This window comes from Ursus maritimus, unplaced genomic scaffold (assembly GCF_017311325.1).
Source record: "Ursus maritimus isolate PB19 unplaced genomic scaffold, ASM1731132v1 scaffold_7, whole genome shotgun sequence".
NCBI classification, from domain to species: domain Eukaryota; kingdom Metazoa; phylum Chordata; class Mammalia; order Carnivora; family Ursidae; genus Ursus; species Ursus maritimus.
This window is the reverse complement of record NW_024426885.1, coordinates 53,024,236-53,038,010: the sequence shown is the minus strand read 5'-3', so window position 1 is coordinate 53,038,010 and position 13,775 is coordinate 53,024,236. Positions and strand designations below refer to the sequence as shown.

Sequence of the window (13,775 nt, the reverse complement as noted above, 5' to 3'; positions counted from 1 at the left end):
TACACTATGAATTTGGTAGTCAAATGAGAGGAGGAACAACTAATTGCCCCTTCAAAAGAGTTATCAACCCTAATCTTTACCCCAGTTTCTCAGAGGTCTAAAGGGCTTCACCTTTGAGAGTGATCTCAGTTCAGGAAAAATTCATTCACCTCAAGTAGTTTTGAGGACTAAGCTCAAGTCTAAGCTAGTCTAATTGTAGGGCAGATGGAGGATAAAGCTGCCCAAGATGCAAGGTACAGCCATGATGCCTATACCTTGTATAGCTCCTAGACAAACCCATAGTGTCTGTGATTTACTGGTCTACAGTCAGTCACAGTATAGCCAGGACACCATGACTACAGGGGGTAGGGGGCAGGAGTTAAGTTGCTATTCCTGGCAGCACTTACTCGAAGGATCTGATTAGAAGACCCATGTTTTTACTCTTATAAAAAAAAAATTTTTTTTTAAAGTACGCTCCATACCCAGCATGGAGCCCAAACATGGGGCTTGAACTCATGATACTGAGATCAAGACCTGAGCTGACAGGGATGTACTGTATGGTGACTAACATACTATAATAAAAAAAAAATTAAAAAAAAAAAAAAAAAAGACCTGAGCTGAGATCAAGAGTTGAACACTTAACTGACTGAGCCACCCAGGTGCCCAATAAATTCTGACCATAATGAAAAAACATTTAGAAATGTAATGTATATATATATATATTTTAAAGATTTTATTTATTTATTTGATACAGAGAGAGAGACAGCCAGCGAGAGAGGGAACACAAGCAGGGGGAGTGGGAGAGGAAGAAGCAGGCTCATAGCAGAGGAGCCTGATGTGGGGCTCGATCCAAGAACGCCGGGATCACGCCCTGAGCCGTCTATTTTTTTTTTTTTTAAGATTTTATTTATTTATTTTGACAGAGAGAGACAGCCAGCGAGAGAGGGAACACAAGCAGGGGGAGTGGGAGAGGAAGAAGCAGGCTCCCAGCGGAGAAGCCCGATATGGGACTTGATCCTGGAACACCAGGATCACGCCCTGAGCTGAAGGCAGCCGCCTAACGACTGTGCTACGCAGGCGCCCCTTAGAAATGTAATGTATATTCTTAAACAGACTTAAATTCACATTTACTTTGTCTGGTTTTTATTTGGAAATCCTAAAACAATGAAGGAAACTACATGAGTTTACCATCATTATATACAGACTCTGCAATGGCTATAAAGAGAACACTTTGTTCTTTATTGCATCTCAGTGTGATTTAGTTATTTAATGTCAACTGGCAAGATTTTTTTTTTTTTAAGAATACGGAACACTACATGTCAAGACCCCGCATTTAAAAAATTCGTAAGATTGTGAAAATTATCTGAATTCCTTTAGCAAGACTTCAGCTGTACAGACTTATTCCTTCTAATTATTGCTTTTCCACCATTTACATTTTTCTAGAAAATACATTTCAGGCCTGATTCTCAAAAAAGAAGATTTATAATTTCACATGTGAAGAGAAGAAATAGCTATGTTTCTAGTTCATAGTACATAACCTGTCTTCGAGTGATATCTCAGCCTGTTACTGGATGACCTTCTGAGAGCTGCCAGAAACAGTCTTTCATTTAAATTGCTCTTCCTTACACTGTTACTTGACAGTTGTGTTACAAGAGAGTATTCAATGCCAGAGATGTCAAAAAGCTTGGATTCCCCAAGAGTTCCTGGTAGCAAGATTCTGAAAGGCATGCCAGTGCTTTACCCTTGATTAAGGTCATGCTTTACTTTAGGAATATATTTTCTTCAAATGCATATTACTATTTTTATGCCCAAATTATATATGCTATGTGATAGATCCCCACTCCTGTCTTGAAATATCTTTAAAAATAATCATCTACGAGGGTGCCTGGCTGGCTCAGTTGGTAAAGCATGAGACTCTTTTTTTTTTTTTTTTTAAAGATTTTATTTATTTATTTGAGATAGAGACAGCCAGCAAGAGAGGGAACACAAGCAGGGGGAGTGAGAGAGGAAGAAGCAGGCTCCTAGCAGAGGAGCCTGATGCGGGGCTCGATCCCAGAATGCCAGGATCACGCCCTGAGCTGGAGGCAGACGCCCAACGACTGCGCCGCCCAGGCGCCCCAAGCATGCGACTCTTAATCTCGGGGTTGTAAGTTCAAGCCCCACGCTGGGTGTAGACATTACTTAAAAATAAAAACTTTTAAAAAATTACCTGCTTGACTTTCATTTCATTCTATGTGGCTTTAGTCCACTCTATATGCTCAATAATAGCCAAAGTGACAGCTTATGCCAAGATGCAACTTAATACATAGATGCTTAGAATTAGCTGCTTTAATAAAGAAATTGGATATTTGATATTTAATTCACGTTAATTTGAAGGAGCCTCTTTACACGTGACTTGGTTTGGCATTCACCCAAAAGTTATTTGTTTTTTCAGTTTAGTGTCCAAATAGAAAATTTTAGCTATTCTAATTCATTTTCTAGATTTCATCATGTTTATATTCATAGAGAACAGTTATTATTTTCAAACAGTTTTAAATACTAGGGAGGATTGCTAACGGTACTTGCAGCAATATAAAATTTTAGTATGTATACAAAATATTCAGAAAAATTCTTAGATACTTATTTAGCCAACAAATATGTGCCACCTATTATGTGCCAGATACTGTGTTGAGTATCTTCTTCAGAAGGGGTAGTGATTGGGATGCCTGGGTGGCTCAGTTGGCTAAGCATCTGCCTTCAACTCAGGTCATAATCCCAGGGTCCTGGGATGGAGCCCCACATCCACCTGCCTGCTCAGCGGGGAGCCTGCTTCTCTCTCTCCCTCTGCCCTTCCCCCTGCTTGCACTCTCTGTCAAATAAACAAAATCTTAAAAAAAGGGGGGGGTAGTGATTAAGCAAACTATTCCATGACAACCAATATTCCTGCCTTGATTTCCCTTGTGTACCCTCAAATTCCCGAGCACAACAAATAAGCATTTTGTAAAACTGTAACACAGAATGAAGCCTAAGCATAACCAAACACCATTAAGTTGTGGTTTTAGGGAAAGGTCAGCTATACAGGTGGACAGATACCTTTGATTACAGTCCAACTTCTAAGAGACAAACAATGCAAAAAAGTGGGGCTCATGGACCATAAATAAAGATCTTTAAACATCATCAATTATTAAGGACTGAATTCTTATAGAGCCATCCCAACTATCAACAGAACAAAAACAGGACAGGATGGAGCTTGAGGAAGACAGGATGGAAGAATTATAAGAGGCTGAAATCTGGAAAAGTTTCTATGATCTGTTCTAGGGAAAAAAGAAAGACTGTAGTAAAAAGGTACACTGAGGTCAATCTCAAACTGTAATCAAGGGTATGGAGCTGGATGGGTGGCTGGGTCTGCTTTCCACTTAAAGGGACTCAGAGAAGCCACATCCCAAATATCCTTTCATTCAAATATTTTTAGAATGAACAGTATTAGGATACAGGGTTAGGTACTTTGGGGACACAAAACCATCAGCCATAGCTCCTACTTCAAGATATTATTTAGTGATATCATTTCCATTGTCTAAACTTTCATTAATTAGATATTCTTTTGAATAATAAGCATTTTCCTGCAAATATCTCTGGAGCTGTAACAATTCACAATTCAATGTAATTTTTTTTTAATTCTAATGTTTGTTTTTAAAAAACACAAAATCCTAATAGAGGTATGCTAAGAGAAAGGTAGTTTTGATCTGAAGAAGGAAGGGAGAAAAAGAAATAATTTTATAGGTGAGGGCATCTTCTTGAAAGCAGAGAATTCAGCCTATTTTTTGTGTTTTATTTTTCTTGCGCCATGAATTTTATCCCATTGACAAATGCAGCCTAAGAAAGAGGGAAGCCTTTGGGTTTACCAAATGCTTTCCCTATTAGGCTTTCCTCCCTAAGGGCCTAAGGAGCAGAGAAGTAGAACCAGGAGAGACCTCCTCTCTTCTCTCTTCTGGAGTTGCTACCTGAATCTCAGGTATCATAGAGAACTGACTCCCTGTAAAAGCAGCTGTGGCCATTCAAGAGAGGACAAAGTGTATGCAGACATAACTGTGGTGGCAGCATCAGCCCGGTGAGCATACATAAAACACTCCAGACTACCTGATTTATACCCTCTACTTTAGAACACAGCCCTAGCTTGACTATTTTTCCGGAAAGAAGAGAGCTACAGACATCACGTGCCCTTAAACAGATTTCTGTACATTTTAAATCAATATTAGAATTTTATTAGAATTTTCAAAAAATGAAAATGGATCAATTCAAATAAAACACAAGTATGAAAAGGCAAATAAGTTCCCTTAAAGTGTAAAATTATGAAATCCTCAAGATACAGTCAAAATACGTTTCAATCTTATTTTTGTTATAAGCCACACTTGCTTCTTCAGTCTCTGTTCTCCTCTTATCCTTGTGACCCCTCAGAAGAAATCTCAAGCAATTGTTCCCAAAATATTAACTTCCTTTTGCAGTTAAAGAAAAACATTTTAATCTTCTCATATAGTCATAAGCAGATCTAAGAGAGTTAAACACAAACACCATTTATTTCTTGCTCATCTGAGCTAAAATTCTTATGTGATTGTTGATACAAAGATGAAAATGCTTCAACTTTTGGGACTCCTGGGTGGCTCAGTCAGTTAAGCATCTGCCTTTGGCTCAGGTCATGATCCCAGGGTCCTGAGGTCGAGTCCCGCATTGCCCTCTTTGCTCAGCAGGGAGCCTGCTTTTCCCTCTGCCTCTGCCCCTCCCCCTGCTTGTGCCAGAGTGTGCTCTCTTTCTCTCTCTCTCTGTCAAAATAAATAAATAAAATCTTAAAAAAAAAAAAGAAAATGCTTCAACTTTTTCTAACAGCGGGGTTACTGAAATGGCATTGTGTTCTCAGATACAACTGGCTCAAAATGAATTTAGCATCATAAATATTTGATACATTTAAAAGCATTATTTTATTGTTTTGATAAAGCTGATTATAAAATCAACAAATTAACCTTGAGAACAGGTAATGCCAGAGAAAGAAGTTACTGGTAATAAGCACAATGAAATACTTTTGGCTTTAGAACATGCAAATGGTATTTCTAAAATTCGAAGCATCCCTTACAGAGAAATAACATAGAATAAGATCAGCCTTTTATCTGCTTTGTCTTACTCCTCATAATGTCAGTTTAGCAATGGTAGATAATCCTAGACATAAAAAACTTACGCAGATTACTAGCTAAACCAAATTTTTTCTGTAACTTCCCCAACTCCAATGTCCTAATAAAAAGATTTGTAACTGCCTTAAACCTGTTGATATATCTCAGTATGCTGCCTTGCCCGAATTTTTCAACAGATCACTCAGGCTGAAAAACATTTTCATCTATAACTTCTGTAACATTTTTATTAGATGGAATGGTATTGACCAGCACCACTATTTCCAAGTCATGTGCAAGAGAAATAAAATATAAACTTTCACTTGAATGCTGTTGCAATTTCTAAAAGGTTTGTGAGAAATAAGCATCACAATGAGAATGTGGTTTAACTGTCAGTATGTCAAATCCTGCTATAGTGAAAATCACTTAATTCAATTTCTCCACTGATTCCTCAAAATTGAAAGAGGGAATCAAAATCAGAATACACTGAATTATGCCTGACTTTGATTAGGTCTGTTCCTAGGTACTGAACATGCCGTAGCATTTTTTGCTTTTGATTTTTCTGATGGCTTTTCAAAGATTAATAGTAGGTAGTAAGGAAGATCCTTAATAGTCAACTTTTATGATTGTTTTATTATTCCTTCCTTAAGTTATCTAGAATTGTTTTCATGTTATTAGGCCACAGGGCTAACAACTTCAGTTAGAACACATATGGAGACAAAGAGCACAAAAATAAATATTTCATAATTGTCAGTGGCTAAGATCCAGATCCTAAGTCATACCATCATTACCTAATGAATCTCAGCATTAGCAAGAAAGATACAAATCAATAAATGCTGTGTAGCATTCTAGATAAATCTGGATGACCTTTCTCTGTACCTAGTTATGAGAAAAATCTCTGACTTCTATTGTAAGATTTAAGACCATCAGCTAATGTTGCAGTTGGTAAGTACAGAGAATTAAGCCATTAATAATCATGCTTCAACATTCCCATTTAATTCTTATTAACCTACTTTAAGGATCAGAGGCTTTTTGGAAATTATTTAATAATAGTAATTATTAACAATTTCTTTATCTTGCTTAGAATAAATCTGGATTTATTTTATTAATAAGTATTTATTAAATGCTTAATATTCTACTTAATGCAGATGCTAAGGCTCATGTAGAAAATTCTTCAAGTTAACTCATCAAACCTGATCACAGAGATATGTCATAAAGCAACAGAATGTATGAATTAGGAATAAAGGAGGGATACAAATACCTGAATTCTAAATTATAAGAAGCCACGCTTGTGTGGAAATTGATTAATTTAAAAACATGTTTTCCTCATTCCATTGGTACTGGCTGCAGACTAAAGACAACAGGTACAAGAAATGTTTTCAATTTAGGGTATAAACAGCAAAGCCGAGTCTTACATTCGCTAAACTTCCTTTTGGAGAAAATTGAAAAAAATCTTATATTCTTTTGTTACTCTACCTCAATGCTTTATATAGAATAGATATATCTATACTGAATACCATTACAAATTTGTAGCGAATATCATTATAAACCTGTGATGATTGTCATGCAACTTGTATTCTAGGTAATCATAAATAAGAAAAAGAAACCAATTATATAGAATGATAAATACTGGTAAGTACCAAGGAGAAAAAATAAAGCAGGAAAGGGGTTTAGGAGGTATGTATGTATAAGTGCGTGTGTGTGTGTGTGACAGTGTTTAAAACTTTTAAAGGTGTTTAAAAATTTTCAGATTGGCCAAAACGGGCCCCCATTATCCAAAGCACATACAGAGAAGACTGTGAAATTCATGTCACTGCTGATTATAAGCACAAGATATTGCTGTCAAATTGGTTGTTATTCTTGGTGTATATCCAAGATACTCCTGTTTAGCTAAAAATCAAACTTCTAAAAAGTTTAAATAAGAAGAACTGACTCTATTTAATGGGTGAAATTACAACAACATGCCTTTTAAATATTTATATAACATGCTTTTTAAAGAAAAGCCGCTTTCTTTATTTCTTTTTTTTTAAATAAGGGTAACCAGTTTTATTTTACATCATTGCCTACTTTTTTTTTTCTTTTAAATTAAGTTCTATGTCCAGTGTGGGGCTCGAAATCATGACCCCAAGATGAACAGCTACATGCCTCACTGGCTAAGCCAGTCAAGCACCTCAGAAGAGCAGCTTTCATGCTTTTATTTTTAGGAGGAGTAATTATAAATTGAGAAAGGAAATGAATGATTTGCTATATATAGCTGTCAAATTTTATTACAGACAACATGGTAGAGCTTTTAAAGTATGTGGAGGTCCCAAATGTCAATCCATTTAGGCAGGGAGTTCATATTCTTTAAAATGATGGCAATTTCTTGAACACTACTGAGTCTATCAATTTTGGAAAAAAACCCAAGCTACTTAATGACAGTCTTGCATTGTCTGGGTAATGCTGTTTTGTTTTGTTTTTTTTTAAGATTTTATTTATTCATTTGACAGAGATAGAGACAGCCAGTGAGAGAGGGAACACAAGCAGGGGGAGTGGGAGAGGGAGAAGAAGGCTTCCAGCGGAGGAGTCTGATGTGGGGCTCGATCCCAGAACTCTGGGATCACGCCCTGAGATGAAGGCAGACGCTTAATGACTGAGCCACCCAGGCGCCCCTGGGTAATGCTGTTTTACATTGCTCTGCTGGTTTTCTGTTGGAAATCATCAGGACAGTGCCTGTTGTCCACCAGAGTACTAGATTAATGAATATGTTAATGCACGTCTCCTTGTCCCAAACCACTCCTTGGCAAATCTTCTAGTGTTTAAAGAATTGCTTTCTCTCCTGCAGGATGATTTGGGAACCACTTAATATATCTACATTGTAATGAAATCTTGTTAACCACAAGGAAGATGATCCACTGAGAGCCTCATTTCCTATCATCCTAGCAGCAAGCTAGGACATGGGAAAGAAATGATCTCAGTGTAATTCCTGTGACACATTTCCCCCATGGTTTGCTGGATAAGTGGACAATACAATGTGCAACAGTCAGATTACAAGAATGCTTGAACTGCCAGTTATCTACAGGAGAGTTTATGATCAACCTTCCCACAGCCAGCCTGAGAGAGAGAAGAGGCCCTATGTAAGTTAATGGCTTATCATTGCTAAACATGTGACCACAGATGTAAAGCCAATCAACAGGAGCCTAGATGCTGCAGTCGGCCTGGGTTCAAACCCTAAATCATCTACTTACTCTGGGACTTGGAGCAAACGTTTTGTATGTAACCCTCTGTATGCCTCAATTTCCTCACCTGTAAAATGAAGATAGTAATAGTACAAACATTGTAAGGTTGATGTGAGGAAAATATATGTGTAACTGAAGTCCCCAAAGGAGAAGAAAGAGAAAAAAAAGTATCTCAAGAAATAATGCCAGAATTTTTTCCAAATTGGATGAAAACTATAAACCCATAGATCCAGAAAGTTAAAGAACTCCAAGATGGGAAACATGAACACTACATCAAGGCTCATAATAACACAAATGAAACAAAAAACTCTGCCCCCAAACTAGGGTAATGGCTCTCAACCAGGGATGATTCCTTCCCATTCTTAATCCCCAGGCGGTATTTTGCAATCCTGAAAACATTTTTGATTGTCACAGCTGAGAGAGGGGAATGGGTGTGCTACTGGAATCTAGTGGGTAGAAACCTGTAATGTTGCTAAACCTCTTAAAACGCACAGGACAGCCCCCACAGCAAAATATTAACCTGCCTCCAACGTCAATAGTGCTAAGGTTAAGAAACACGAGAGGCATATTTTAAGCAAAATGCTTAAAACCACTGATACAAAGAGAAAATCTCAAACTCATATCCTATTATATTTTTTTCATTCCTGACCATATAGAAAGTACAGGTGACCCTTGAACAACACAGACTTGAACTGGGGGGGTCCACTTATATGTGAAATTTTTTTAATATGGTACAGTACTATAAATGTATTTTCTCTTCCTTATGATTATATTAATAACATTTTCTTTTCTAGCTTACTTTATTGTAAGAATACGGTATATAATACATATACAAAATACGTGCTAATTGAATTTATGTTATCGGTAAGGTTTCCAGTCAACAGTAGGCTATTAGTAGTTAGTTTCGGGGGAATCAATAGTTATATACAGATTTTCAACTGTGGGGGTGAAGAGGGAGTGTCAGCACTCCTGACCTCAGAGTTGTTCAAGGGTCACCTGTATGTGACATTGTAATACTAAGCACTTTCTGTAAATCACCTACCATGTTTAAGCTAGGAGCTGACCATCAAGAGGTAAAGGTGTCTGGACCAGTAAAGCTACTTAGAGTGGTTTCCAGAATTTAAGGGTCAGTGTGCTTTTTACCTACTCTAAAATGGTTGCATTAAAGCGGTTACAGTGTCCCCGGTAATCTGAAGGTTCTGCTCTATGGTCCTTCTGATACTTTGAAAGATATGAAGGTAACAGGACTGAGTAGTGGATACAATTAAAATCTCATTTCAGCTCAACAAACATTTACAGGGACTACTGCCATTATATATGGTATATATATCAGTACAGTTCTCTAAGTTGGTCTCTTCATTTAATGCAGTACTCTTTCTGCCACATCATGCCTATTGAATGCAAATTCTATTCAAAGTCACAAAAAAGGCTTAAAACCTCCTACCAATTCTGCTGGTGTTTTTTTTTAACACAAGATTTATGGATCTTTAAAATCAGATATGAAATGGCATTCTGTGACAGGATATCAAGAATAAAAACCCAGGCAGACTGTACACCTACTAAATACTAGGCACTGAACTAAGTACTTTATATTCATGATCTCATAATCCCAAATAAATAATTTGGGTTTGGTATTATTGCCACCTTCATTTTATAAACAGAACAGATGAATAAGTTCACTAACTTGCCCCTAATCACAAAGCCAAGAAGTGGTGGGGCCAGGATTTGAGCTGAAGTCTATTTTGGAAAACCATGCCCTACCTATTTTGGAAAACCAAAATAACAACTTAACTTTAACAATACTCAAGAACATAAATGTTCTTTTATTTAGTTCACTATTTTGGATCATCATAACAAATCGATATATATCTACATTGTTAGAGCACTGGTCCACCACATAAATTTATTCAGACACTTTGGTATCCCAAAGACAGTTGTGGTAAAGCATATTAGCCTATATTTCTTCATTTTTCTGTCAATGGAGGGAAGAAGGGTAAGAGTGGTCAGAGCTACAGCAGGAACTGTGTATCCTGTATGTCATTTATTAAAAACTACCTTAAAGTTTTATCTTTCTAGATGACTAGCCTAGAGAAGGGAAGGAAGAATAGTTATTTTTGTTTGATATGTCACACATGAAAAAAATTTCAGATCACCTCTTTCAAACTTACAAATCAGATCTCTTTGGTTCAATTTTGGTAGATTTTTTAAATGATTTTATTTATTTATTGGAGAGAGAGAGAGCATGTGTACAAGCAAGGGAAGCAGCCGGCAGAGGGAGAGAGAGAAGCAGGCTCCCCGCAGAGCAAGGAGCCGATTGCAGGGCTCCATCCCAGAACCTAACCCAAACAGCAGGCAGACACTTAACTAAGCCCTAAGTTAGGTAGATTTTAATAACCTATAAACAGAAAGCTAGAAACATACAATCTTTTGGTTTGTTTTTTCTGAATGGTTAGAAAAAAAAACATGTCGAGTAGCATACTTACCAACCAAATTGTTTAGCTTAAAAAGCTCATCAATTCATCAGTGCTTTAAATGAGTCAAGCTAGAATTTTGTGTTTTAAGGAGTAATGCTCTAAGACTCAAACGTGAATATGCAACACAATTAGAAAAACTGAGCCAATTTTCTTCTTTAGTGAAAAGATGATAAATCAATAAATTTTTTAATGGGGAAGTAGAAACATTAATAAAGGCTATAGGACCAGGCAACGTATAATCTATTTTCACAGAATACAGGGCTTCAAACACTTAGATTTAACTTCACAGTCGTTTTTTTCTTTTCTTTTCTTTTTTTTTTTAAGATTTTATTTATTTATTTGACAAAGATAGAGACAGAGAGCGAGAGAGGGAACACAAGCGGGAGGAGTGGGAGAGGAAGAAGCAGGCTCATAGCGGAAGAGCCTGATGTGGGGCTTGATCCCAGATTGCTGGGATCACGCCCTGAGCCGAAGGCAGATGCTCAACCGCTCTGCCACCCAAGCGCCCCTCACAGTCATTTTTTTCTTAACTTTACCTTGATACTTTATTTTTCTTCCTCTTTCTCAGGTGCTTCTATACACAAGTTACACAGAATTCAAACAAATGAAATTATATGAAACTTATAATTCATTAACTTTACAAACATGTCCTGTTTCCCCCTCCAATCAACTTTTTAAATAGTCCTGTATGCTCCCTATAAACGAATAAAAAGAAAAGTTTATACTTACTAGAAAGAACAGTTGTGAGGAAAATGTAGTCCGAAAAGGATATGAGTCCACATTCTCCAAGGGTATAAAATATACTGCCTTCATCAGCAAATTTTTCTCGTTCCTGGGCTATTTTCTATTATAAATGGGTCCCACCAAAAGATAAAAAGCAGACATAGCAGAATGAGAACATAGAAAGTTAGAGATGAATTACCATTTATGTGACAGTTTTATGTTATTTATCATAAGCAATTCTCTGATGGCCATTCCAAATTAATGGATCCTTTACAGTTTTCAAGATGATTAAAATTACAAGACAAAAGATGATTTTGTTTGTTTGTTTCAACACTGGCTTAATATGAACACTCAACACTGGCTTAATATGAACACTAGAAAATAATTTCAGTTTTATGAACTCCTGCTATTTGACATATACTGGCCCACTTCAGGACTGGTTTTGTTTCTCGGGTTTAAAAACAATCCACCTGAATGGGATAGGCTGGTGATGGGTAGTAAGGAGGTCACATATTGCATGGTGCACTGGGTGTTATACGCAACTAATGAATCATGGAACTTTACATCAAAAACTAGGGATGTACTGTATGGTGACTAATATAATAAAAAATATTATTAAAAAACAAAACAAAACAAAAAATCCACCTGAATTGTTGAATGACTATCTTTTATACCTGAAACTAATATAACACAGTATGTTAACTATACTGGAATTAAAATAAAAACTTCAAAAAAATAAAAATAAAAACAATCCACCTTTTTCTATAGAGACACATAAAGTAGAAAAACCAAAAACAAAAACAAAAAAAATGAGATCGGTACAATTTGCCCAAATGAAGTCAGCTAATTGCCCAAGAAAAACTATACTACTAGTGATCAGAAATGAAGAGGTAAGCAGCTATTTTCAAGGACCACACAAATGCTCAGAAAACTAATTTCTGAAATACTAATTTTAATTTTTACCTTTTGACCCCCAAGAATCTTAGGTTTGGAATGTAGGACAGTTTGCAGAGCAAACAGCACCTCTGAGAGATAATAGCAAATCAGACATGCATGCTAAGATTGAGGCATGATTTAATTTAGTTGTATTTATTGATATTTTGCTGGAGGCTCCTAAGTTTCAGCTATTTGATGAAACTCCTCTAAAACTTAGATTTTATTCTAAGTATATATTAATTTTCTTTAATCTGTAAAACTCACAAAGAGTTAATGCTTAGCCTTAGTAATGGCCTGTCTGGCAAGTGGTCTTCTCCTGCATGTTTAAGCAAAGCTACCCTGTTTTCTGAATTTCTAGCCAAATGATAAACTTAGTGGTTGACATTGAAGATATTTTCAAAAACTGAAAAGGATCCACCAAAGAGTTAGACTTGGAACTAATTTCCATAAGTTCTGGACCAACTAAAGATAGTTAAGAAATTATTCTGGGTACCAAAAATAGAAACAGGAGGTTTTAAAAACCCAAACCAACAAAGAGCAATCAAAGTAATAATGTCATGCAAGCATAAAATAAGCAGCAGCATTGCAAGCATAACCTCAGGAGGAGTATCATGAAAACTAAACCAACAAGCACCACCACACCAGCATCCAAGTATACAGCTATCCAATAGGTTACCTCTGTCTAGTGAGGATCCCATCATACATCACAAAAGAAAGAAAACTAGTTAACCAATTGAAAATACAAGTACCAAATGAATCATCACGGTCTTCTTAATAAACCTATCCAAAATAGCCTCTATTGGGTATTTGCTTATTCGTATGAAATGGTCAGCATAGACAGGTAAAAAGTCCACAGTTCAATGCTAACAAAGCAGTGAGGTTCTGATGGCATGTTCTAGTTAGGAAAGGACTCATCTGTGGTGGACAGAAAGCATGGTCCTGTTTGACAGCATTTAGAGATTACTTCTTTGAACTGACAACAAAAATGAGCACATAGTCCAATGTGTTCAAATTTAGGTTAGATCTCGTATCACACTTGATCTTCTACCAAGATACTGAACACAAATTTCAGACCAAAAACAAACAAACAAACAAACAAACAAACAAACAAACACTACTGGAAGAGAACTAGAGCAGCAAAGCCTTTCGCTGGGAAGTTAACATTTTAGTTTCTCAAAAAAGGGAAACAAATGTTTACATTTTTTACATTATACAAGATACCGCAAAAATAAAGTATGTAAATAAAAAGAATACATAAAATGAGAATAGGCTCCCGAAGGCATAACATTACTAGCTAGAACAATAAATAT

General features: G+C 36.4%; 1 protein-coding gene across 3 annotated transcripts in view; it reads right to left on the bottom strand.

Annotated features, from left to right (window-relative positions):
• MICU1 (mitochondrial calcium uptake 1) overlaps positions 1-13,775 on the bottom strand; it is a 234,519-nt gene that overhangs the window by 97,273 nt on the left and 123,471 nt on the right. For 2 of the 3 annotated variants that reach the window (XM_008696021.2, XM_008696022.2), the window contains exon 6: positions 11,536-11,650. The exons of the other annotated variant lie outside the window; for it this stretch is intronic. In XM_008696021.2, the coding sequence (XP_008694243.1) occupies positions 11,536-11,650 (115 nt within the window). The remainder of the gene's footprint in view (positions 1-11,535; positions 11,651-13,775) is intronic. 3 annotated transcript variants of the gene reach the window in all.